This window comes from Triturus cristatus, chromosome 3_2 (genome assembly GCF_964204655.1).
Source record: "Triturus cristatus chromosome 3_2, aTriCri1.1, whole genome shotgun sequence".
NCBI classification, from domain to species: Eukaryota; Metazoa; Chordata; class Amphibia; order Caudata; family Salamandridae; genus Triturus; species Triturus cristatus.
The window spans coordinates 926,212,853-926,240,550 of NC_140584.1; the positions used below are offsets into that span (position 1 = coordinate 926,212,853).

The window sequence follows — 27,698 nt, forward strand, 5'->3', positions numbered from 1 at the left end:
TACTGAACAGATTTACACCAAACCTACAAAAGGCACTTCCTTGACCTGTAGACTACCTCTCTGCCAAATTTCAAGGAACTCTGTTCAGCCGTTCGGGCTGTAGCTGTGTCTAAAGGTCCTATGGAAAAATGCATGGGAAAAACGCGTTTTGGGACCCCCCTTTTATCTCAGCCCCCGCTTGACGAATCCCCCCGAGACTTTCAGGGTAGGAGCGGAGCGTAGTGCCCCATTAGTTTTGAAAATTTCGCGAGGATTCGTCGACCGGCGCCAAAGTTATTCAAAATAGAATGTTGCGGTTTTCCTATGGAAACGTGGTCCTAACTATAACTACCTACTGGCGACCGCCAGTAGGTAATATATATATATATATATATATATATATATATATATATATATATATATATATGTGTGTATGTATATAATCACAGTACACAAAACTGGGCATAAGAAAATAATTTAACCCCATGAATTCTGGTTTTGGTTAAATGTTTTGTTAAACCAGATATGCATGAAAAATGGCAAGATATAAGGAATATATGTAGTTGTGGAGAGTATGAGCTATTTATTACCATATCTGAGGATGGGCAGGGCACTGCACTGCATCTCACTCGATCTTAGCTTCTCATGAGTCATGATGCTCCTCCTCACAATAAACAATGGTACACAAAAATAGCATACCACACACTGCATTTGCTTACCCACCTTATATATAACAATAAAATGAACTCTTTTTGGACTCTCCCCACCACACACCTTATTCAATATGTCCCCCTTACTCTACCCCAATAATCCACTCCCATCCCTTTAGCGGTCACCTTCCATGATTTCCTCACCCTCGTTATAATCTTCTCAGAGTTCTGTGCATAGGAGCAATTGGAGTACTTTTGTAGAATATATTATAACCAATAGATGAAGAATTTTACATTTGTTTGACAGCCTGACCAGTTTGTATTTTTTTCTCAAGAAGTATAAATATCTATTGTAAAATACATAATGCTCACTGTGGCACATTCTTTAAATCATTTTGAGTCTAAGTACCATTTTGAATTTAGAAGATGACGAACGGAAAAAGGATGTTGCTTCGAATTCGAAGGTCATTGTAGCTTGGGTTTAATGTTTCTATTCTAGGGCACCGTACTAAATGTCTTTTAAGAACGACTGCTGCAGTTTGTGTCCTAACAAGTCTAACTTGTTGACCCCTGGTGCCAGTTGTGTTGAATCTCATGTATAGTACTTTTGACAGTTGTATCATATGACACTATTGTATGCTCCGAGATCTACTGGAGGCGGATAGACTTGTACCCTCCCTTTTCAACTGGCCTGTAGTCACGTTTGTGCAGTGATATTGTCTCATTGCATGTAAGCACCTTCTCTGGATGAAATACAAAATGTACATCCAGCATCACTGCATGTGGCATTAATATGCAGTGAACATTTTTCTTTGCCACGTTTGCTATAGGGGCATTTGTATGGAAGAGGGTAGGAGATTTAGAAACTAGACTTAAACACTAGATTAGAATTTTTAAAACTTGCCTTTAATGCAGGGCTTGATGTCACACAAATGTTCCACCATTTACCAGTATGCATGAAGTACATGTTGATTTGTGACAGAGAACAATTTGAAAGGTGTGGCAGTGTACTTGCATTGTTTTCACTGTAGAGGCTCCCTGCGAAATGCATAGCATCCTGGCAGTGCTGATAGGTTTTGTTGGATAGCACTAATCTCTCTTCAGGATTCAAAATGGTATGGATAACTGTTAGTACAAAATACCCAAATCAAGATAGACTATGGTAGAATGATGGAATCTAGCATAATAGTAAAATAAGCTACATGACTACCAGAGTTTCACCACCAAGAAGAATATGATCAGTGTGTTATTTTGACATTAGATGTGATATACTGAACCCTGTGTCTGGTTCACTCCGTTTCACCCTGCCGTCATTTAGATCGGGCATCTGCGAGTAGCTCGTGAGCTACTGGTAGCTCTTAACCCACCTGTAAGTAGCTCTCCTATGTGCAGCCCAGCCTACTAAATTAGAGGCTATTGCTTGGATGAATTAACATATGCATTCCGAAATTGAAAAGTGTGTACTCAAGATGAAAATGTTTTTCAGTGCTCTTACAATTTTTTTGAAAAAATTGTGGAATTTCCAAAATGTATTTAGTTGATAAAGCCTTTCTTGCTTTGCAACGAATGTTGTCTAAAAAGAACACTATTAATAATAGTAGCTCGACATGATTTTTATTGAACATAAGTAGCTCCTGTTCTAGAAAAGGTTGGAGACCCCTGATTCAGATATTGATGAGTGTATTGTTAACATTTAAAGAAATGCAACTTTTGATATAGATGAGTTTTTCCATCCTTATCTTTGCTTTTTTCACCCCATAAAAATGCTTTAGGTTGGTGATCGCTGCTACGATGAGAAAATGTATGATGCTGCAAAGTTGCTGTACAACAATGTTTCCAACTTTGGGCGCCTGGCTTCCACACTGGTGCATCTCGGAGAATACCAAGCTGCTGTAGATGGAGCCCGGAAAGCCAACAGCACCCGCACATGGAAAGAGGTGAACAAAACTGCAGAAACTTATGTTGGAATATTTGTTGATCTCATGCATGAAGCAGTGTAGACTTTGTAGAAATTATAGGCAATTCATAGAACAGATTTCCTCGCAACTGTTTTGCAAGAATTGATCATTCAAATCAGCTATATTTATCAACAAAGAATTAGCACAACATATTCTTCCTTCCAGTTGGGTATTTTTGGCAGAATATGCATGTCTTTCTCTTTGTCCAAGCTTGTGGCATCTTTGATTAGGGCAGTTGAAGCATAATTATATATATATTTTTAAGAATTCTTTGTAAGAAACATTCACTGGAAGATTACCTTTCAAAAGAAAGTTTCAATACAATATTTGATTAATATTTAACGTTTTTATTTTAATCAGTTTAATAGGTGTTCAGTATGATAAACCTACGCAAGCTAACTATTCTAGATGGCACATGGTCAATGAAGTGATAACATTGCCTCAATGTCTCCTGAACTGCAGGTCTGTTTTGCTTGTGTCGATGGGAAAGAGTTCCGGCTGGCCCAGATGTGTGGTCTCCATATAGTGGTGCATGCAGATGAACTGGAGGAGTTAATTAACTATTATCAGGTAAGGGGGGGGGGTCTGAGATGAAGGTTTAACCATGCCAGATTGTACATGTACATATAGCAAAACCATACAGACACAATTGCATTTCTTTTTTTGGTGAGCGGATGCTTCCAGTCAGAAGACTGACTTCGAAGTAATTTTATGAAAGCTAGAAGATTGGTTTAGGTGCCAAAGTCTTTGTGGTATGTTATTGCTTGATTGAGTAAAGGCTGCATAAACACGTAGAATGCTTCTAGTTCATGGAGGCATGTGTCCACCTACGTAGTGAAACATTTTCATATGGGTTGTATACAAATGTTTGCTTTCAAAGTGGCATAATTGTTCATCATGGGATCTTCACCGATGCGTGGATACCTGGAGCAATTTTATAATAGATCTTTTTCTGTATGAGACAATATTTTATTTGTATATGTATACACACTCTTGCACCACTATTGAATTAACCAATAGTGCTAAACTAGATTGTCGAAACTATATTTCCTGAAATCTTTTTAAAGGACAAAAGTAAAGAAAGTGAGTTGAAGTGAGTGAGATCTGAAGTAGTTCACCAAAATGTAAATGTACCTTTAAACTTCCCAGCAGCCTTGGCATCCCTTCTTACTGGAAGCTGGTTTAGTTCTTTTATTCATCTTTTCACAATTCTTTTGATAGAAAAGGATTTCCCATCTGACATTTTACCAACAGCCGTTCAGAGGCTGCTGCATGTGCTACTCTAGATCACACTTAGCACACTCCTGCCATCTAGTGTTTGGTGCTAATTTTACAATTTTTTGTTCAAACTAAAGGTTTCGGTTTGAGGTGGCCCGTGATTACTTCCCATATCCCACAATGCCACATCACCTTTTCTTTTCTCCACCATTGTTTTCTGATGTACTTTTCGAAACTCCAAGCTTTTATGTTCGACTACAAGTACCAACATTTCTTGAAGCAAGAAATGAGGACACTGTACTATTATCAACCGCTTATGAATTGACCAAAACAGATCAAGAAAAGGTCTTTTACGAGAATAACTCTTGGCAGGGGTGGGCTATATTGAAAGCACCCTTCCATTGCTGCCCTAAATGCAACTGCAAGTTCCTTGTGGTAAGACATTCTGTAGTAGGGGATCTCTGTGTATAGTCATAATCTATGAATAGTCCCGCCCATGTGCGGGGACCCCGGAGCAATCAAAAATATCTCTTAAGCTGTCCTGCATTTGCAAACCTGCAAAGACACTTAAGAGACAGACAAAATAATACAGCCTAATCACAATATGGCTGCACTGGCCAGCACTTCCTCTGAAGTGAAAACAAAAGCCAAAATAAAGTTTAAATGTCATTTTTATTCACATTTGACATGTTCCTTTATTAGCTCACACTCCCTTCACCAAAATCCCTTTAAACAATAGAGAGGAAGGGGTGGACAGACAAGCCCTATAGGCTGTCATTATGTGTCTGCTAAAGGGATACCGTGCCTTTAAGAAACTCTCCAGAGACCCCCGGTATCCCAGGATGCACAGCCAAAGCAAGTTACTTTCAGTTCTTTTTTCCGGCTCCTGCTTGCAGGACCCTGGAGCTTGAGCTCTACCCTTTGGGTGGATATTTGGATAATATTTGATATTTTTGTATAAATAGTTTGTTCACTCGACGTCTAGCGCCTTCCTCTATTGCATCCTGCAATTTGGGGCAGTTTGGCCACTTTTAACATGGCTTTATTTGATAAGTGCCCTGAATGTGGGAGGAAGAAGGCCAAGACGGACCCACATGATGTCTGCATCCTCTGCTTGTCATCATCTCATGTCCCTGCTGCATGTGCCATCTGCAAGAACTTCTCCAAGAGGACCCTGAGGGACAGGGAGAAGATTCGCCTCCAGGGACAAGAGGAGCGGCGGACAGGTGGGACTTCGGGGCTCGGAGGATCTCCTTCCCCTTCCTCTGCCCATGCTTCAGCCACTGGAGGGACCTCCGGGCAGAAAAAAGGGCAGAAACGGCGCCTACCGGCTGGTAGGTCGCGTTCGACGTCGAAGGCGACGACGTCGACGGCGAGGGATAAAGCAACTGTATGTTCGCCGTCGATCCAGGGCTCTGGATCTCGGCATTCTCGGCGTTCGACGTCGAGAGAGGGGCCGGCGAGACCCGGGACCGGGTCGCTGTTGAAGTCTCCGCAGTAGACGTCGACACACCATCGACGTCGTACCGAGCCCCCTGGAACGACATCGACGCCGAGACACCGTCGACTGACGTCGAGGCACAGATCGCCGTCGAGGCACAGATCGCCGTCGAGGCACAGGTCGCCGTCGAGGCACAGGTCGCCGTCGAGGCACAGGTCGCCGTCGAGGCACAGGTCGCCGTCGAGGCACAGGTCGCCGTCGAGGCACAGGTCGCCGTCGAGGCACAGGTCGCCGTCGAGGCACAGGTCGCCGTCGAGGCACAGGTCGCCGTCGAGGCACAGGTCGCCGTCGAGGCACAGGTCGCCGTCGAGGCACAGGTCGCCGTCGAAGCGGAGGAGATCGACGTCGAGACGAGGCTCGCCGGCGGGGCGACGAAGGTCGACGTCTAGGAGACACCGCTCGCCGTCGACGTCGAGAGGCCGTTCGTCGAGGGGGGGAAGGCGATCGGCGAAGAGACACCGCTCGCCGTCGACTTCGAGAGGCCGTTCGTCGAGGGGGGGAAGGCGATCGGCGAAGAGACACCGCTCGCCGTCGACTTCGAGAGACCGTTCGTCGAGGGGGGGAAGGCGATCGGCGAAGAGACACCGCTCGCCGTCGACTTCGAGAGGCCGTTCGTCGAGGGGGGGAAGGCGATCGGCGAAGAGACACCGCTCGCCGTCGACTTCGAGAGGCCGTTCGTCGAGGGGGGGAAGGCGATCGGCGAAGAGACACTGTACGAGGTCGACGTTCAGTTCGACGTCGAGGACAACTGGTGACACGTCTTCGGTGATTACAATCTCCAGTCGTGGATCTGGGAGAAGGCGGCGCTCCACCTCGCGCTTTTCGAGACGGGACAGGCCCGCCAAGAGAAGGGTGGACGAGAGTCCGGACAGTGCTGATCCGGGTTCTCCTGCACGGAGTAATGGAGCCCCGCAGCCTCTCTCTCAGCCGCTGCCTCAGCGTCCTCCTCCTCCTCCTCCTCCGCCTCCTCCTCCTCCTCCTCCTCCTCCTCCTCCTCCCACTCCTCCTCCGCCGTCTCCTCTGCGACCGGCGACTCCTAAGGCTCCACGAAGACCGAGGTCTCGCTCTCGACGGAGGTCACGGAGTAGACGCAGGTCGTCCACTCGCACAAGACACGGACGGCGGAGATATAGATCTCGTTCCAGAGGCACGAGGACGGACTCTTCTGGCACTGGACGTTTCTCTCCCTCACTGTCGGAGACACCGCCTACCCGAATCTCGCCGGTGGATGATGTGGCCACTTTCCAGGAGGTGCTGATGAGGGGAGCGGCGAAATTGGGGATCTCGGTAGCAGTCCCGGTGCCCACTACCTCGGTGATCTTTGAAACATTGCACAAGGCTCATCTGTCACGTCCCCTCCTTCCTTTGGTCCCGGGGTTGGAGGAGCCAGCCATGGAGGTCTTCTTAACACCAGCCGTGGTGAAGTCGGCTCCCTCAAGACTGCAGAAAAAGTACAGGGCCCCGGATTCGGACCCGGCGTTCCTCAGGGTGGACCCTCCCCCGGACTCGGTCATTGTGGTTGCGGCTCGTAAACAACACTCCACGACGCCCTTTTCCACGGCCCCTCCGGATAAGGAGAGTCGCAAGATGGACTCCTTGGGGAGGAGAGTGTGCTCCACGTCGGCCACCACGATGAAGGCTGCTAGCGCCTCCGCTCTGTTGGGTCGCTATGACCGGTCACTTTGGGACTCCTTGCAACAGTTTGCTGCCTCCTTGCCTAGGGATAAAAGGGAGGATTTCCAGGAGGTTCTGAACGAGGGCATGATGGTCTCTAACCAGATCATTAGTGCTGCGGGGGATGTGTCGTTGCTGGCGGCCCATGGGTACTGTCACGGGGTACACATGAGGAGGCATTCCTGGCTGAGGCTCACCTCTTTGAAGCCTGAGGCGCAGCAGAAGATCGCCAATTTGCCTTTCTCCGGCACGACGCTGTTCGGATCTCATGCGGATGACGAGATGGCCCGCATGAAGGCCGAAGCGGAGACCCTGAAGGCCGTGGGGTTGGAAAGACCCAAGGAGCAGAAGAGGTCGTTCCGCTCCTATGGCAGGCGCTATTCGAAGCAACGAGGTCAAGGGCGTCAGTCTGGTCACCAGCAACAGCACCAGCAACAACAGCAACAGTTCCCCAGGCAGTCCTTTCAGAAGCGCCAGAGGGGCAGGGGTCAGCATCAATCCTCGTCGGGGAACAAAGGCCCGGCCGGGTCGAAGCCCTGAAGGGTCACTTCCCCCTCATCCGTTACCTGCTCCGGTGGGGGGGAAGTATTCAACACTACCTGGCAGAGTGGAGGACAATAACTCAGGACAAGTGGGTGCTGAATATTGTTTGCAATGGATACAGTCTTCGTTTCACCAGCCCGCCTCCACAGATTCCACCAGTGCGCTCTCCCTACATGGTGCGGGAGCTCCAGCGGGAGGTGGATGTTCTGTTGGAAAAGAAGGCCATAGAAGCTGTTCCTTTGAGGCAAAAAGGAAAAGGTCTTTACTCCAGGTTCTTTCTCGTCAGAAAAAAGGACAAAAACGAGTTCAGGCCTATTCTGGATCTGCGTCAAGCAAACAAGTGGATCCGCAGAGGGAAGTTCCGTATGTTGTCCCTGCATCAGATTTACCCTCAGTTGCATCGAGGAGACTGGCTGTGCGCCATAGATCTGCAGGACGCTTACTTCCATGTGCCGATCGCACTAAAGCATCACAAGTTCCTGAGGTTTCTGGTAGGCAACAACCATTACCAGTATACAGTACTCCCGTTTGGTCTGAAGTCTGCCCCACGGACGTTCGCCAAGTGCATGGCAGTGGTGGCAGCACACTTGCGGAAGAGCAAGGTGTTTGTGTATCCATACCTGGACGACTGGCTGATCAAAGCCTCCACGTACCGGGAAGCCCAGTGTCACTTCAACAGCACAGCTGCCTTGCTGCATCGCCTGGGACTGCACATCAACATGTCGAAGTCAGTGCCGATCCCTGTGCAGTGTCTCCAGTACTTGGGGGGCCTCAGTCAATACCTTGAACGCAAGCGTGTGTCCTTCGGAGGAGAGACGCTTATCGATCCGTGGGAAGGCCCTGCACCTCCTCTCAGCTTACTCTCCGCCAGTGAGGACGGTGTCTTCCTTGCTGGGGTCGATGGCTTCATGCATCTTTCTCACCCCCAATGCTCGTCTGCATATGAGGCCTCTGCAGGAATGTCTGGAGGATCAATGGGACCAGAGGCGGGGGCGTTGGGAGAACAAGATTCATCTGTCCCAACACGCTCTCCAATCTCTGAAATGGTGGTGCTCCTCAGAGAATGTTTGCAAGGGGACTCCTTTCCACAAGGATATTCCGGTCCAGACCATAGTGACCGATGCGTCTCTCCAGGGCTGGGGAGCGCATTCGGGCCCTCTTCAGATTCAGGGGATATGGTCGCAGACGGAGATGACTTACCACATCAACTTTTTGGAACTCAGAGCAGTACACTTGGCCCTGAAGGCGTTCCATCCCTCCTTCACGACGAACTCCCTGCTTGTTCAGACGGACAATACTACTACCATGTACTACCTCAACAAGCAGGGGGGCTTCCGTTCACGCACGCTGTCTCGGGAGGCACAGACGATCTGGAATTGGCTGGTGGCCAGAAACCTGACGATCACGACAACCCATCTGCCGGGAGTGCAGAATGCCCAAGCCGATGCGCTCAGCAGCCTCGCCCAAGAAAATCACGAGTGGGTGCTAAACGACGACGTGCTCGGAGACGTCTTCGCAGAGTGGGGCACTCCGGACATCGATCTGTTCGCTACGGCAGAAAACAGCAAATGCCGCGACTTCGCGTCCAGGTACTACCAACCAGGGACACTGGGGAATGCCCTATGGATCAGCTGGTCCAACAGCTTTCTCTACGCCTTTCCACCCATTCCCCTGATTCCGGCGGTGCTGATCAAGCTGTCGCAATCCAGAGACAGGATGATCCTGATTGCTCCGGAGTGGCCGAGGCAATGGTGGTTCACCGACCTTCTTCACCGGTCTGTTCTGCCACACCGGCGCCTGCCGTGTCGGCCGGACCTTCTCACGAAGTTCGGAGGACAGATGGTTCACCCCAATCTCTCGTCCTTGAGTTTGGCAGCATGGCTCCTGAGCTAGTACAGTATGGACACTTGAACCTACCTCAGGACTGTATGGAGATCTTGAAAGAGGCGAAGAGACCGTCTACAAGGACTTCTTACGCCTATAAGTGGAAGAGATTCTGCTTATGGTGCACGGCAAAGGACATTGACCCTACATCCTGTAAAGAAGATGTTATTTTGCCTTATCTGCTGCAGTTAGCTCAATCTGGGCTTAATTTCCAGTCTATAAAAGTTCATCTCGCAGCTTTGACTGCGTATAGAAAGGGCCCTTCCCAAACCTCATTTTTTCAAATCCCTGTGATTAAAGATTTTTTGGAGGGTTGCGTAAGGTGTTTCCCCCTGTTGGACTACCTTCGCCACCATGGGAATTGAACGTGGTGTTGTCCAGATTGATGAGGGAGCCTTTTGAGCCTATCCATAAGGCTTCTTTGCAGCATTTGTCATGGAAAGCTGCCTTCCTTGTGGCCATTACATCGGCCAGGAGGGTAAGTGAAATTCAGGCTCTGTGTTGTCAAGAGCCGTATACTGTGTTTCATGCTTCTAAAGTGGTAATGCGTACTCATCCTAAATTTTTGCCTAAGGCGATATCGGATTTCCATGTAAATCAAATGATAACTTTGCCTACATTTTTTCAGCATCCCTCCTCCGGCGGAGAGGTCTCTGCATTCATTAGATGTGCGTAGAGTGTTGAAATTCTATCTAGATAAGACAAAAGACATCCGCAGGTCGGATCAACTGTTTGTAAATTATGGTTCAGTAAGAACTGGTCTAGCTACCTCAAAACAGTCCATTTCCAGATGGATTGTGTCCTGTATTCAGCTTTGTTATCAGAAAGCTAATAAGACGTTAGGGGGTAAGCCTACAGCGCATTAGACTAGGGGCAAAGCAGCGACTACAGCTTTGCTTAGGAATGTTCCAATTGCTGACATTTGTAAGGCTGCCACCTGGAAGTCGGTCCATACGTTTACAAAGCATTACTGCCTGGATTCTGATGCTAGGGCAGATGCGCAGGTTGGACAGGCTTCGCTGAGGAATTTGTTTGCACAGTAATTTGTTGGTGTTTGGTTTTTTACCCCACCGCTGTTTGTTGGTTGGGATGGGCTTGCCATTCTATTCATAGATTATGACTATACACAGAGATCCCCTACTACAGAAGGAGTAGTTTCTTACCTGTAACTCCAGTTCTGTAGTAGGGGTATCTCTGTTATAGTCATAAGCGACCCTCCCTCCTCCCCGGTGGAGTAAACTGGCAGTACCAGGCCTGTTATACACCTTCAAAAAGAACTGAAAGTAACTTGCTTTGGCTGTGCATCCTGGGATACCGGGGGTCTCTGGAGAGTTCCTTAAAGGCACGGTATCCCTTTAGCAGACACATAATGACAGCCTATAGGGCTTGTCTGTCCACCCCTTCCTCTGTATTGTTTAAAGGGATTTTGGTGAAGGGAGTGTGAGCTAATAAAGGAACATGTCAAATGTGAATAAAAGTGACATTTAAACTTTATTTTGGCTTTTGTTTTCACTTCAGAGGAAGTGCTGGCCAGTGCAGCCATATTGTGATTAGGCTGTATTATTTTGTCTGTCTCTTAAGTGTCTCTGCAGGTTTGCAAATGCAGGACAGCTTAAGAGATATTTTTGATTGCTCCGGGGTCCCCGCACATGGGCGGGACTATTCATAGATTATGACTATAACAGAGATACCCCTACTACAGAACTGGAGTTACAGGTAAGAAACTACTCCATATAATGTATGCATACTTGGCTTAAGCACGGTACCACAAAGGATTAAATAATTCAGCTCCCTGGACTCCAAAAACAAACAGGCCGTCCGTTACAGGAGGGACCGGTGGGGAGTATGCTATGGTGCTGGAGCTATCCCAAGACAGTGACTAAGTTTGGGATCGAGGATACCTTTTCATTGAGAGAAACTGAGGCCCTTTGATAGGTGCGGACACAGTACCGATCCTCTGAGGACTCTGACTTTGGGGAGGATCCATCTCCAGGGCCACATTGAAGCCCACACCCAGAAAACAGATTGCACCTCGGGTCCCACCATTAACACCAGCCAATGGTCTTCCTTCCGGGCTTCGTCTTAGTGAAGCCTCAGCTCAAGGGTAAACCATGGCCTTGAAAGAGCCATGCTAAGAGCCCTATGTCGCAGCACAAGAGGCCTCGACAATTTTAATTGAGCACTGTTCCCAAGCGATCTATGCCCTAAACACCTTTCACGGCTCTAAAGACTCATCACCATCAGCCTGTTGAGCCTCACATCTTGGCACTGAGATACGGACACACCAGCAAGAGAACTGAAATCTGCTTTAAAACCAGCATTGATAAATGTCCTGATGCCCAGTGAGGCCATATCTGCGGTGGGATAGCAACCTAACATCAGACAGAGGAGAATTTAAATCAAAACCTTCACAGGGTTCATTCTGACATGTCCTCCACAAGAAATATTATCTGGTCTTATGTACCCAAAAGGAGAGGAGGCTTATGTTAGTGCAACCTAGATCCTTCTCTTGTCCCAAGTCACTCGCCTGGAGACAGTAGCACACCAGCTTGGTCAGCCTTGCGATCATACTCAGCACTACAATCAGTAAACCTAGATTCGAACCCAAGCCTTTCAGAGATCTTCCATACCTTTGAGGAGCTGCTCCCGAAGGATGATGGTCTGCCATTGGCACGAACAGAGCGAAGAGCTCCAGGTATCAGTGCTGATATCCTCAAGATAGGACTATTGTAACACCCTTTTATCCAGTGCTCCTAACCATACTATAAAAAAAATTCAGAATGCTGCAGCAAGAGTACTGTTTCTACATTTGACTCAGTTTCCACAGCCTTAGTCCGTCTTCACTGGCTACCGGTAGCCAAGAGGATCCCATTTAAATCACTCTGCATCGCCTTTAAATCTCTCAAAAACTTGGGGCCAATGCTGTTGGCAAACTTTTTAAAGCCATATACTCCTGTAAGATCCCTTAGATCTGCCCAACATGGAAACGTAATTGCTCCTAGAGTCAGCAGGGCTAGGTGGGGTGGTAAGAGTTTCATGGCCACAACTGCCTGCCAATGGTACTCTCTGCCAACCACGCTAAAAAAAAGAGCCCAGCCTATTACAATTTAGAAAGGGCCTTAAAACCTGGCTTTGTAAGGCATAATTCTCTCGCCTTACTTCATCCTGATCTGTATATATTAAAGGCGGCGCCTAGACACCCCAGGGTATTTGTCGCGCTTTATAAATTCTTCTTCATCATCATCAAGATCTGTCTTTGGCACCCTACCCGTTCGCACCAGATGACACCACTGCATACCATGTGATTATCCAAAGACCAACTTACTACCCTAAAATCAAATTGCATGTGATGGAAGAGGAATTTGTGGTTGAGACTGTGCAAAATAGTGTGCTATGTGCAGTTCTTGTTAACGCTCAAAAGTATGAACAGGTGCTCAGTGAGAATTTTAAAAAACCAGTAAAATATATAGCAGCACCAGCAAATCCCTTATACATTAGAGACTGTGTACCACCTGACTTTTGTAATCCATGCAGCCAGCAAGTTGGATTTTGCCCAGGGCACTGGGGGATATTCCCCCTCCAGATAGGGAAACCCAGAAGGTCAACACTGCTAGCAAGACATTAACTGTTTGTGCAGCCACTCAGTGGAATTTTTCCAACTCTGTGGGTCTGTTATCTAGGTACAATGGGCACCGTCGGACAAAATGAAGCAGCTAATCAAACATCTGCCAGAAGCATGTTCAGAAGTAGCAAAAAGTTGGTACAGGAGCGAATGCTAACATAAAATGTGCTTTGAATGTGATTAACACGAGCATCCAGCTGCAGAGACGTGCATTCCTCTGGCTTTCGTCCTGACCTGTAACTGCACTGTCTTCGTGTCCTTGTCAATAGCAAACATCTATTCGTGCCTCAGGTGGATTCTGATGGAAAAAAATAAAGGGGGAGATAGACTCAGCCAACGCAGTGTTGGCACTTCAAACTCAAGCAGGCAGGTCAGGGATTCCATGCAAACAGACGAGAGCAGGGGTAAAGGTTGCAGCCACTTGCAGCATCCCAGCTATCAACAGCAGTCTTTTCAGAAGGAACACATTTCCAAGACCTACTCTAGAACAGGCTTCCAGGCAACAACCATGGTAAGACCAGAAGAGTCCAAGGCTACAGTCACAGCCACCTCTTCCTCACAATTGTGACCATCCCCAGATCACACATGTGAAGGCTAAGGTTGAATACTTCAGTGGGAAGAAATATCAGACACGTGGGTTCTGTCCATCGCCTGCATTTGTCTGGAATTTCATACCATACTAGCCAGGTAGAGCAAAGGCTGCTCCAGAAAGGAGCAATGGAACTATTTCTTCTACATCAAAGAGGGCAAGGTATATACTCCCTTACACCTCCTAATCCCCAAAAAGATGGAACTCTGGCAGATACTTGATTTCCAGCCACAAAGTCACTGCAGTGTGACAGGGCACGTCAAAGTGACAGCTCTGCAAGATGCATTTCCATTGTTCTGTTCTGGTATGTCTACTCTGTTAACCCTCGATTTCAAGGTCCCGTACTTTTACATGATCTTTCACCCAGCACACCACAGTACCTCTGGTTTATGGTTAATGAAAAGCATTATCTGTTCACAGTGCTACTCCATATGGGTTCACTGAAGCCCCACCCACGTGTGTTGGCAAAATATCTGGTGGTAGTTGCAGCGCACCTTTGTCACAATGCCATTAATGTCTGTGTATTTCAGGATAGCTGGCTAGTAAATAGCATAATTACCTCATTCCACAAATAGGCTTCACAGTAAATATAAAAAAATAGCAATAGTACCTCTCCCTTTAGTAACTACAGGTTCGAGGCATGTACATCACATGTTTTGCATAGCCTGCCATCTAGTGTTGGGTCCGGATGTTTGCACTTGGTTTTTCTTCGAAGAAGTCTTTCCCAATCACAAGATTCGGTGACTCCTCCTTTCGGTGATAGTGCGCATGGGTTTCGACTCCATTGTTAGATTGTTTTTTTCCGCCATCGGGTTCGGATGTGAATTGCGGCGCTCCGGTTTGACACCGTTTCTCGGGTTCCCCTCGACGCGCAATTCACTACTCTTGACGGTATTATTCTCCATCGCGTTTCCCATTCTCCGCGTATCGTTTCAAGTCTTCAATCAGAAGATTTATGGAGGGCAGTTGGACCTACCCGCGTCTGGCTCGCTAGCAGTCGATGGAACGGACTCCATTCAAATTATGTCCCGGGTGTCGCGCTAAGTTTCCGTGCACAGACTTGCACGAAATGTGCAATCTCTATCCCCGGAACACGACAGACAAGACTGCAACATGTGCTGATTCTTTCGATCCAGGAAGACGCTCCGTGACTGTCTGGCTCGATGTCACGAAAGGCACCAACAAAGAGGCTCCGCACTGGACATCTTCAGTGAAGATTCCGACTAGGAAGAATTCCTCGCACAAGGAGCCAAGGAAGAGGGGGGGAACACCTCTCCGTGTATGAAGCAGACTTCGACATGGAAGAACAAGAGCAAGTGACACCGGGTCAGCATACCGGGAGTACAGACACCCCCCTGCCCCAACATTTGTCGAAGAAAAAGGCTCCGGTCCTTCCTCTGGCCTCGGGCCAAGGTCTGCACCGAGAAAGATTTGGACGTCGGGCCCTCCCGCCTTTCACTGAAACACAAATCAAAGCCTTCTGGCTCAGGATCGAGTCGGCCCCATGTTGATGCCGAATCGAAACTTTCGAAATCGAAGCACGTCATTGTGGCCATTTCCTTGCTACCGAAGAGTAAATCTTCATAGCCAAAACTTTCGATGCCAAAGTACGGCGCCCACCGGGGAAATCGCTGTCCTATCCAAAGAGCCTCGTTTCGACATTCCACCTGCAAACACGGGTGCGAAACAAAAAACTGGTTATCCATCCATATACTGGACACGTTCTTGTGAAACTGCCAGAGAAAAGGAAAATGGGCATACAGGAGGAATACCACATTCCTTTAAAACACAAGAATGTGGGTACTAGCCCTTCTCCTTCAATTACACCGCCTTCATCCATTGACACAAATGTGTTCATCACACCCACAAATTCCCTACAACTTCAATCACCTAATTCACAAGATGAAAGGGATGGAGATGAAGATAGGCCACAGGACACTAATGACCCCTGGGAAGACTATAATACAGATCCGATCACAGACCACGATCCAAATCTATACCCTTCCAAACCCTCACCACCTGATGACAGCATAGGGTATATAGCACTACTTAATAAGGCTGCTCAATACCATGGGGTGGATTTACATAAAGAGGCTCTTGAAGAGGATTTTCTATTTGAGACCTTAAGTTCCTCTCAGAGATCAACATAGACACTACCTATGCTTAAGGGAATGCTTAAACATACGGACAAGATTTTTAAAGACCATGTGCGGGCAAGAATTCATGCGCCCAGAATTGAGAAAAAGTACAAGCCAACACTTACTGACCCCACTTGCATCTGGGGTCAACTTCCATTAGACTCCCATATAGTCTCCAGCGCTCGTAAAAGAGCAAACTCTCAAACTACAGGAGATGCCCCTCCTCCTGATAAGGAGTCGAGATTGATGCCTCGGGCAAAAGAATAGCTAGAAAAATGAATGCAGTCTTTACCCAATGAGTACAAAACCAAAGCCAATTACCTAATCCAGGAGGGAAAATTAATTACCAATACTTCTAGCACCTAGTTGGTCCTACAGTGGACACTGCTTTAGAGAAGATGAAAAAAGATACTGAGGTCGCGAAATCCATGGGGGCTTTGCAACTCCCTTCCAATCAGGGATCCTTTTGTCACTCCTTTTACAGGGGTGGCTCCAAAAATACTTCAGAGAATCCCTCTTCCTCTTACAAGGGCAATAATCAATCGCCATCGTCAAGAGGTTACTTTAGAGGAGGATTTAGAGGGAACAGCAGCAAGGGAAGAGGCAGAGACAACTCAACACGTACTTACCCTGCAAACACCAAACAGTGACTTCCTTCCTCTACCCCCAATCCTTCCACTCCTGTCGGGGGACGTCTCTCTCAATTTCTACCCGTCTGGAATACAATCACCTCCGACAGATGGGTTTTACAAATTATCCAATAAGGTTATTGCCTGGGACTTAGACACTCCCGCGAACATTACTCCAAGATCTCATTCAAAGTCACAAGAACATCTCAACCTTCTCAAATAAGAAGTTCTCTCTCTGTTACAAAAAGGAGCTATAGAACCAGTCCCATTACAATGTCAAGGGGCAGGTGTATACTCCCTGTACTTCTTGATTCCCAAAAAAGACGGCGCTCTCAGACTTATACTGGACCTCCGAGACCTGAATCTATACATTCAATCGGATCACTTTCATATGGTTACACTCCAACACCATTCCTCTTGTATGCAACTTTCTGTCCACTTTAGAATTAAAGGACGCCCCGCTCACCGCAAATACCTCGGGTTTGTGGTAGGGGGGCAACATTACCAATTCAAAGTACTCCCATTCGGAGTCACTACTGCTCCCAGGGTTTTCACCAAATGCCTGCAGTAGTCGCAGCTCATTTACAAAGACCACACATTCACGTCTTCCCATACTTAGATGACTGGATCATAAAAGCAAGCTCCCTAGCAAACTGTCTACAACATACTCACAAAACCGTGGAGCTGCTCCACAATCTTGGATTCTCAGTGAATCTGTTCAAGTCCCATCTTCAACCCTCCAACACGCAAGCGTACTTGAGAGCAACTCTAGATACACAAAAGGCTCCGGCTGATCCCAATCCGGACGGAATCCGTAACATTCAAACTCCACTTTCCCAGTTCCAGCCTCAACACTCATTGCCAGCTTGAGTGTTCATTCAGTTACTAGGAATGATGGCGTTTTGCATCCTAATAGTCCCTTATGCAAGACTTCAGATGCGTCCCCTTCAGGAATGCTTAGCACGTCAGTGGAATCCGGGTCAGTTATCAGATCCAGTGTTAATAGATGGCCGCACTTTTCACACACTGCAGTGGTGGAATCATCAAAACCTTTCCAAAGGGCAGCCCTTCATCGACCCGGTTCCACAGGCAGTGCCAACAGCAGACTCATCGCTCACTGGTTGGGGAGCTAATCTCCAAACTCTCTCAATTCAGGGCTTGTGAAGCCTGCATCAAAAGCAGCTTCACAAATCATATAGAGCTTCTAGCGATATTTCTAGTGCTCAAAGCCTTTCAAGTTCACCTGGTGCGCAAAGTGGTCCTGATACGCACAGACATGACAGCATTGTATTACATACAGAAACAGGGAGGGACACACTTTCTCCAACTGTCACAATTATCGCAGACCATCTGGAGGTGGGCCATACATCATAAAATGTATCTCCTCGCCGAACACCTTCCAGGAGCAGACCATCAAATCGCGGATCTGCTCAGCAGACAGACACAACAGATCCAAGAGTGGGAACTCCACTCTCGAGTTCTCCTCCCGTTCTTTCAGATGTGGGGTTTCCCAGACATAGATCTGTTCGCCACACACCAAAATGCCCAAGCTTCGCCTCCAGGTATCCACACCCATTGTCCAGAGGCAATGCACTATGGATGAATTGGTCTGGGATATTTGCCTATGCTTTTCCACCTCTCCAACTCATTCCATTAGTGGTTCAGAAGCTCAGGCAGGCGTCCCTGACACTAATCCTAGTTGCTCACACATGGTCCTGTCAACCGTGGTTCACCACCCTGTTGGAGCTCTCAGTAGTCCATCACTAAAAACTCCATATTACACCCAATCTCTTCACGCAGAGCCGTGGAGACATAAAACCGCCAGATCCCGGTCATCTCAATCTTGCGATCTTGCACCTGATGTCATAGAATTTGGCTACCTCAAACTTCCGCCAGATTGCGTGAACATTATCAATGAGGCTAGACGTCCTACTACAAGGGCTTGTTATGCAGAAAATTGGAAGCGGTTTGGTATTTATTGTAATAACAATCAAATCAACCAGCTTGATGCTTCAGTTCAAAACATCATCTGCTATTTACTGCTTCTACAGAGTTCAAATTTAGCGTATACATCCATACGCTTACATCTTGCTGCAATAGCCGCATACCTTCAAAATAGCGAACATCTGTCTCTGTTCAGAGTGCCTGTTATCAAGGCATTTATGAAAGGACTCTAGTTATTCCCCCAAGACGTCCACCTGCCCCAGTATGGAATCTCAATATTGTCCTCACCAGACTGATGGGTCTACCCTTTGAGCCATTGCATAAATGTGAGCTGCAATTTCTTACTTGGAAAGTCCCTTTCCTCCTAGTTATTATATCACTGAGGACAGTAGGAGAGCTTCAGGCACTAATCATAGAGGAACCATCTGTACAAGTACACCAAAACAAAATGGTGGTTCTGACTAATCCTAAATTTCTACCCACTGTGATTTCTGCCTATCCTATTGACCAATCTGTTGAGTTGCCTGTGTTCTTCCCTCAACCAGATTCTGTGGCAGAACGTGCTCTACACACCTTCGACATTAAAAGAACATTACTCTACTACATAGAAAGGAAAAAAACATTTCCGTAAAACGAAACAACTTTGTGGCTTTTGTTCCACCTCATAAAGGCAATCCCATCTCAATCAGTTATTGCACAGTGGATAGTCCAATGCATTGACATACTATGCAAAAGCTAAACAAACATCAACAATTCCCCCTAGTGAGCACTTCACTCGCAAACTAGGGGCTTCTATGGCTTTCTTAGGAAACATCCCCATAGATGACCTCTGCAAAGCTGCAACATGGTCTACTCCTCACACATTCACAAAACACTATTGTGTAGATGTTAGCAAGACAGCAAGCTAGTGTGGGCTTGGCAGTTCTACAAACACACTTTCAAACCACTGCAACAGCTACAGGTTAGCCACCGCTTTGGTAGATTGCTGCTATATAGTCTATGCAAAGCATGTGATCTACAGCTCACATGCCTCGAACGGAAAATGCTACTTACCCAGTATGCATCTGTTCTTGGCATGTAGAGCTGTAGATTGTATGTATGTATAAAATATTTATAGAGCGCACTGCAACCCTACGGGCATCCTGGCGCTGACGACACAGTGAGGGGAGGGAGGAGAAAAAAGGGGTTAGGCTCTGGGAAAGAGCCAGGTCTTGAGCTGCCTACGGAATGCTGTCAGTTCCTGGACCTGTCGGAGCTCCATAGGGAGACTGTTCCAGAGACGGGCTGCCGCAGCACTGAAGGCACGTCCCCCCAAGGTAGATCTCTTTATCTTGGGGGTAATGGCCAATCTGGCTGCTGAAGAGCGCAGACTGCGCGTGGGAGTGTACCAGCTGAAGAGATTTTGTAGCGGTCTAGGACCAAGGCCATGCAGAGCCGTAAAAACTATGCACAGGGATTTAAACAGAATTCTCAGTTGCACCGGAAGCCAGTGGAGATCAGATAGTGCTCTGGAGCTGGATGAAATACGAGGTCTCGAAAGGGCGAGTTTTGCCGCAGCTGACTGAATACGTTGGAGGCGCTGGATCAGGTAACCCGGGGACTCGAGCATCAAGGCATTACAATAATCAAGCCGGCTGAGAATTGTGCAGCGGACCACTGTACCTTTAACATGGGGGGGGAGCAATGGTAGGAGTCTACGTAGGCCTCTCATGATCATGTGGCAGTTGGAGGCCACCTTGTTGATATGAGACTCCAAACTCAGCTTCTCATTGAAGCATACCCCCAGGTTGCGCACAGTTTTCACAGGAACCAAGGGAGTATCCAAGGGGAAGGGCCAAAAATTAGAAGGTAAAACTTGTGGCACCTTGCCCACTGAGCAGTGTAGAATCTCAGTCTTGGCACTGTTAAACTGCAGGGCGTTAGATCTCAGCCATGAGGTCATTTCACGCATGCAATTGTGAAAGAGAGTTAAAGAGTCCTCCTGGTCATCTTCCAGGGAAACAATCAGCTGCGTGTCATCAGCATAGTTGACAGCCATGATGTTACTGGAGTTGATAAGTTTAACTAGTGGTTGCATATAAACGTTAAACAAAATCGGGCTGATAGACGAGCCCTGAGGGACACCATGTTTGATGGGCAGGAAATCTGATTGGTACGGGGGCAGAGTCACTGCCTGCCGTCTATCAGAAAGATAGGAACCAAGCCACTTCAGAGCCATGTCGGTAACCCCCACCTCGGCGAGTCTGTGTAGGAGGATGTCATGATTAACCGTGTCGAATGCGGCGGATAGGTCCAGCAAGATCAAGGTTGCGGAATGCCCCTTATCCGCACGCATTCGCAGGTCATCCAAAGCGGTAATCAGTGCGACTTCGGTTCCGTGCCCAGGACGGAAACCGAATTGGTTCTCCTCCAGCTTGCAATTGCTCTCTAAGAAGCGCGAGAGCTCCTGGCTAACCAGGCGCTCGGCAATCTTGACCGGGAAGGGCAGCAAAGAAATGGGACGATAACTCCCGTAACAGGCGGGGTCCAGTGAAGGTTTCTTCAAAAGAGGGGAAACCAAGGCAACCTTCCAGCAAGCCGGAACCACGCCACAAGTTAACGACTGATTGATAATCTGAAAGAGGTGCGGAAAGGTATCTGAACCTACTTCCTTCCAAAGTTTTTGCGGCAGAGGGTCCAGCGGAGAGCCCGAGCAAACTTTCTTGGCTATGTTGGAGAACCCCTCCATGGAGGGACAAGACCAGCGATCCAGACAAGGTCCTGCCGAAGGCACTGACTCTAACATTGGGCCGGTGTCACCAAGCGAATCAGTATGCGACACAGGCGCTCCAGCCTTAGTGCCGATCACAGGGGCGGGTTGCAGACCCTCGATAATGCCCTGTATTTTATTGTAGAAAAAGGCTGCCAGTCCATTACAAAGGTCCTGGGAAGGGATGATCTTGTTGCCTAGACACTCTGGAATAGTGAGGCCTTTCAAGATGTTAAAAACGCATTTGGTACTATTTGGGGCTTTCAGAATGAGGTCCGCAAAATACAACGCCTTAGTGGTTACAATGGCTTGTTTGTACCTGACTAGCATTTCTCGCCAGGCTGTCTTATCACTGGCTGAATACTGCCTGCGCCACCTTCTCTCAGCATGTTTGCACTGGATCTTAAAGGATCGGAGTTCCTCCGAGAACCATGGTGCAGAGGGAGATCCTCGTTTCCTAATCCGTTTCAGAGGGGCAAACAGTTTAATGTTGTTGGCCATGAAGCTACATAGCTCCCCGTAATTAGCATCAACCGACTTTCCTGGGTCCGGAGAAGGGGCCCCATCAAAGAGAGGTACGGATTGTGCTATCCGCATAAGGGCTTTCCAATCCCTAGTTTGGACAAAATTAGCTTTGATAGGGGGGTGTCTGGTTCTAGGGAGTGAAAGCAGTCGGAAGATGATCAGATGGTGATCAGTCCAGTCCATCGGAAGAATGTTGTCAATGGTCACTACTTTTTCTCCAGCGAATATTAAATCTAGTGCATGACCTGCAATGTGGGTAGGCTCCAACACATGTTGTGGAAGATTTAAGTTGACACAAGATTGAATGATGTTATTAAAAGCAGATTTCAGCATTGCACTAGGCCAGAGATTGAAGTCTCCCAAGATCAATATTTTCTGATGGGTAAGTGCCAAATTGCTAATCACATCCAGGAATTGCTGCTGTGATTGTTCACTTATGGTCCCCGGGGGTCTGTAACAGAGAATCCCAGTCACGACATAGCCGGACCTGTCTTTTAGGCAGAAGCCCAACGTTTCAAACTGCACGATCTCGTCAGTAGCAAATTGCGAGAGCTCCCATATATCTTTGTAGATGATCCCAATACCACCCCCTCTACCGCTAGATCTAGGCTTATGAAAAGCTTTATGTCCACTGGGGCAGGCCGCACCCAATTCTAAGTTGTTGGATATCTCCTTCAGGTCCAGCACTGTGCCTTGGGAATGGAAACAAGCAGTGGTGCTCCCCCTCCGCAAGAAGCCTAATATCAGATTCGAAAAACTGGAGAATCTGCGTCCCATCTCCCTCCTTCCCTACTTCTCGAAAGTGGCGGAGAAGTTGGTGAACCAGCAGTTAATGCAGTTTGTGGAAGAGTCTAATCTCCTTCACGCCACCCAGTTTGGATTCAGACCTCGACACTCGACTGAGTCAGCACTCCTTATGGCTTCCGAATCCATCAGACAGGGGGCCGACGAGGGCCACACTATGGCCCTGATCCTGCTGGACCTCAGCGCTGCGTTCGACACTGTAGCACATTCCACCTTGCTACAGTGTCTGAACAAAGCAGGGATGGGTGACGCAGCGCTAAAATGGATTCAGTCGTTCCTCTCGGGCCGTGGTTTCCAAGTCAGGCAGGGTGACTGCTACTCCAGGCGAATGGCACTGGATCAGGGGGTTCCACAGGGCTCGTCCCTAAGCCCAACGCTTTTTAATCTATATGTGGCCCCGGTCGCCTCCATAGTGGAGAGCTACGGTCTGCGCATGGTGTCATACGCCGACGACACGCAGCTGGTCATCTCCCTATCGCGTACTCCCGGCCTTGCGGCGGACATCTTCAGAGCATGCATGCAAGATCTTGCTGCCTGGATGTCTGCCAACTGCCTTAAACTTAACGGCAACAAGACTGAGGTGCTGGTGGTAGGGGGAGACCGGGCGGCGTGGACGTCGGCGTGGTGGCCTCCTTGCTTGGGACCAACACCTACCCCCTGCCTGGAGGCGAGGAATTTAGGTGTCTGGTTCGACTCCGATCTTACCTTTGGCCCCCAGGTCAACCGGGTGGTCGGCACCTGTTTCGGGATCCTTAAGACTCTCAGGAAGGTTTTGGAGCTCCTTCCCGTTAGAGCCCGCCGAACATTAGTGCATGCTTTAGTCACGTCCAAGATGGACTATGGCAACCTTCTCTATCTAGGTATCCCCGAGAAGAATCTGAGCCGCTTACAGGTCCTGCAAAATGCCGCTGCTCGGCTAGTTCTCAAACTTCCTAGAAGATCAGCCTCCAAAGCCGCGCTCCAAGCCTTGCACTGGCTTCCGGTCAGGAGCAGGGTAGAATTCAAGGCCCTCTGCACCTGTCACCGGATCATTAATGGCAGGGCACCCCCTCCTCTTCAGGGTCTCCTGACACAATACGAGCCATCCCGCGCGCTGAGATCCTCTGGTTCAGGGCGCCTAACTATCCCAAAGGTGTCCAGAGCAAGGATGGGTGGCAGGTCCTTCAGGTACCTCGCCGCATCATGCTGGAATAAACTTCCAGTAGCACTGCGTCTGGAACCATCAGAGCTTATCTTCAGAGCCAAGCTGAAAACATATCTGTACACCAGATAGTGGCCCTCCCCGCAGGACTCCCTCTGAACACGCTCACACTCTCAGCGCGGGGACACGCCGTTGTGCGTCACCATTGCGCTCTACAAGACCCATTATTATTATTATTATTATAAGTCAAGCCCGGGTACTAACCAAGTTTCAGTCATAAACAGAATATCCAAATCATAGTCGTCAATTATCATTTGGATTTCTGTAGCGTGCCGGGGAAGAGACCTAACATTGAGGAGTCCACAGTGCAGTCCTACCCCATGGGGTGTGGATACCGTCCTCAGTGCAAGCTCTGAATCTAGTTCTTTTAGCCGCGAGCTGCCTTTGTCAAGCTCGAACAATTCAGTCCGTGAGTAACAGAGCCGCGTGGTGATCAAAGCCTCACCCAGCAGAGAGGCAGGAGCAGCATTATGTGAAGCGACCGGCGCGACCGAGGCGCGGACGGGCGCAGACGGGCTTGCCTTTGGCGCGCCGTCGGCGCGCCCGCTGCGCGCGTCCGCTGCGCGGCCGCTCCAGAACGGCGTTAAGTAGGCGCCAACTAGAAAAGACTAGACTGCTAACCTCCTAGCGAGGTAGCACTAGTTCCGGTTTGAGGAAGTGAAATCCGGCAATGAACGTATCAAAGATGTGGGAGGGGAGCGAAAAACAGGTAGCAGGATGATTTGTTTTTAAAAAGTACAAGATCACCAGTCAGTGTGCAAAAGACGCAAAAATTACAGTAGCAGCAAAATATCTTGTGTTTTTAAAAATATACAGAGACACAGTTAAAATTACACATTTGCCCACCTGCCTCCCCGGGTACCTATACCTGTTGCAGTGATATCTTACTTAGATACATACACATGGACATCTCTATTCTACAACTCTTACTAACTCCATTATCACCCTCTGCGGGAAAACAATCTAACAATGGAGTCGATGCCCATGCGCACTATTACCAAAAGGAGGAGTTCCCTACCTCGTGACTGGAAAAGACTTCTTCGAAGAAAGAGTGCAAACATCTAGACTCAGCACTACATGGCAGGCTATGCAAAGCATGTGAATCTACAGCTCAATATGCCCATGCCAAGAACAGATGCATACTGGGTAAGTATCATTTTCCTGATCACTTGTACTGGCAGCAATGGAACCCACCAGCACATGGGCATATCGGCTCATGCAGATATGTCCACACATGTAGTATAGTGCAGCCTTAGGGCTGTTAGGCCTGCTGTAGGGGTGACTTACCTATGCCACAGGCATGGCACACAGGGATATGTGCCATGTAGACTCTTAAGCTTTATCTGCTCCAAAACATACAGTTCGAGGCATATGAGCTGCAGGTTGTACACTTCGCATAGATCACCATCTGGTGTTTGGCTCGGATGTTTGCATGTTGTTTTTGTCTACGAAGAAGTCTTGTAGTCACGAGGTTGGTGACTTCTCCTTCGGTCGACAGTGCGCATGGACATCAGCTCCATCATTAGATTGTTTTTTTCCACCATCTGATTCGGATGTGACATGCTGCGCCAGTGTCATTATCCAACCCCCTTTCGACGCGCAAACAGCTAACAGACGGCTGCTGGACCTCCCTGCGCCGGTAAAGACGGACGTTGATGGAATGGACTCCCTTTAAGAAATGACCCCAGTGTGGTGCTAAATTCCCACACTGACCTCCAACCCGTTTGTAATCTGTGCCTCTCTCCAGGACATCGAGAGGACGACTGAGGCTTGTCTATCCTTCAAGTCCAAGAAGACCATCCGGGATAGTCTAGCTCTACGCCATGAGATGTCCCAAGGCACAGGTTCCTTTCCGGACATCTTACACCCAGGTCCCAACAGCCTTCCGGAACCAGAACAGGAAGAACAGGTCCCGGACTCCGAAGCAGACGTCTCCGATGCCGAAGATAACATCACCCCGGCTCCAAGGGACATGAGTAACAAGACCCCCGCCCCATCCAAGCCCATAACAAAGGCCCCGGTGACACCTTCGCCTCCGGGCTCCGGTCCATACCGTACAAACACTTCGAGCGCCCTGCCTCCGGGCCCGGCTCCGAAGGAAAAACAAAAGGCTTCCGACTCGAGCCAGCCACCTGGTTCCGAAAAACCATCTTCGGCGTCAAAAGCTAAGTCTCCCGAGATGCCTCGGCCCCCTCCGTCAGCACCGGATAAACATTCGGCACCGAAGCAGTCGGATAAGACCTCAGCACCGAAGCAAAGCAGTCGGATAAGACCTCGGCCCCCAAGCAGTCGGATAAGACCTCGGCCCCCAAGCAGTCGGATAAGACCTCGTCCCCGAAGCAGTCGGATAAGACCTCGTCCCCGAAGCAGTCGGATAAGACCTCGTCCCCGAAGCAGTCGGATAAGACCTCGGCCCCGAAGCAGTCGGATAAGACCTCGGCCCCGAAGCAGTCGGATAAGACCTCGGCCCCGAAGCAGTCGGATAAGACCTCGGCCCCGAAGCAGTCGGATAAGACCTCGGCCCCGAAGCAGTCGGATAAGACCTCGGCCCCGAAGCAGTCGGATAAGACCTCGGCCCCGAAGCAGTCGGATAAGACCTCGGCCCCGAAGCAGTCGGATAAGACCTCGGCCCCGAAGCAGTCGGATAAGACCTCGGCCCCGAAGCAGTCGGATAAGACCTCGGCCCCGAAGCAGTCGGATAAGACCTCGGCCCCGAAGCAGTCGGATAAGACCTCGGCCCCGAAGCAGTCGGATAAGACCTCGGCCCCGAAGCAGTCGGATAAGACCTCGGCCCCGAAGCAGTCGGATAAGACCTCGGCCCCGAAGCAGTCGGATAAGACCTCGGCCCCGAAGCAGTCGGATAAGACCTCGGCCCCGAAGCAGTCGGATAAGACCTCGGCCCCGAAGCAGTCGGATAAGACCTCGGCCCCGAAGCAGTCGGATAAGACCTCGGCCCCGAAGCAGTCGGATAAGACCTCGGCCCCGAAGCAGTCGGATAAGACCTCGGCCCCGAAGCAGTCGGATAAGACCTCGGCCCCGAAGCAGTCGGATAAGACCTCGGCCCCGAAGCAGTCGGATAAGACCTCGGCCCCGAAGCAGTCGGATAAGACCTCGGCCCCGAAGCAGTCGGATAAGACCTCGGCCCCGAAGCAGTCGGATAAGACCTCGGCCCCGAAGCAGTCGGATAAGACCTCGGCCCCGAAGCAGTCGGATAAGACCTCGGCCCCGAAGCAGTCGGATAAGACCTCGGCCCCGAAGCAGTCGGATAAGACCTCGGCCCCGAAGCAGTCGGATAAGACCTCGGCCCCGAAGCAGTCGGATAAGACCTCGGCCCCGAAGCAGTCGGATAAGACCTCGGCCCCGAAGCAGTCGGATAAGACCTCGGCCCCGAAGCAGTCGGATAAGACCTCGGCCCCGAAGCAGTCGGATAAGACCTCGGCCCCGAAGCAGTCGGATAAGACCTCGGCCCCGAAGCAGTCGGATAAGACCTCGGCCCCGAAGCAGTCGGATAAGACCTCGGCCCCGAAGCAGTCGGATAAGACCTCGGCCCCGAAGCAGTCGGATAAGACCTCGGCCCCGAAGCAGTCGGATAAGACCTCGGCCCCGAAGCAGTCGGATAAGACCTCGGCCCCGAAGCAGTCGGATAAGACCTCGGCCCCGAAGCAGTCGGATAAGACCTCGGCCCCGAAGCAGTCGGATAAGACCTCGGCCCCGAAGCAGTCGGATAAGACCTCGGCCCCGAAGCAGTCGGATAAGACCTCGGCCCCGAAGCAGTCGGATAAGACCTCGGCCCCGAAGCAGTCGGATAAGACCTCGGCCCCGAAGCAGTCGGATAAGACCTCGGCCCCGAAGCAGTCGGATAAGACCTCGGCCCCGAAGCAGTCGGATAAGACCTCGGCCCCGAAGCAGTCGGATAAGACCTCGGCCCCGAAGCAGTCGGATAAGACCTCGGCCCCGAAGCAGTCGGATAAGACCTCGGCCCCGAAGCAGTCGGATAAGACCTCGGCCCCGAAGCAGTCGGATAAGACCTCGGCCCCGAAGCAGTCGGATAAGACGTCGGCCCCGAAGCAGTCGGATAAGACGTCGGCCC

At 49.3% G+C, this 27,698-nt stretch overlaps 1 protein-coding gene across 2 annotated transcripts in view; it reads left to right on the forward strand.

The window, feature by feature from the left end:
* The window catches only part of CLTC (clathrin heavy chain), an 853,725-nt gene that overhangs the window by 581,510 nt on the left and 244,517 nt on the right, over positions 1 to 27,698 (forward strand). For both annotated transcript variants that reach the window (XM_085649401.1, XM_085649400.1), the window contains exons 23-24: positions 2,402 to 2,566; positions 3,050 to 3,157. In XM_085649401.1, coding sequence (XP_085505527.1) covers positions 2,402 to 2,566; positions 3,050 to 3,157 — 273 coding nt within the window. The remainder of the gene's footprint in view (positions 1 to 2,401; positions 2,567 to 3,049; positions 3,158 to 27,698) is intronic.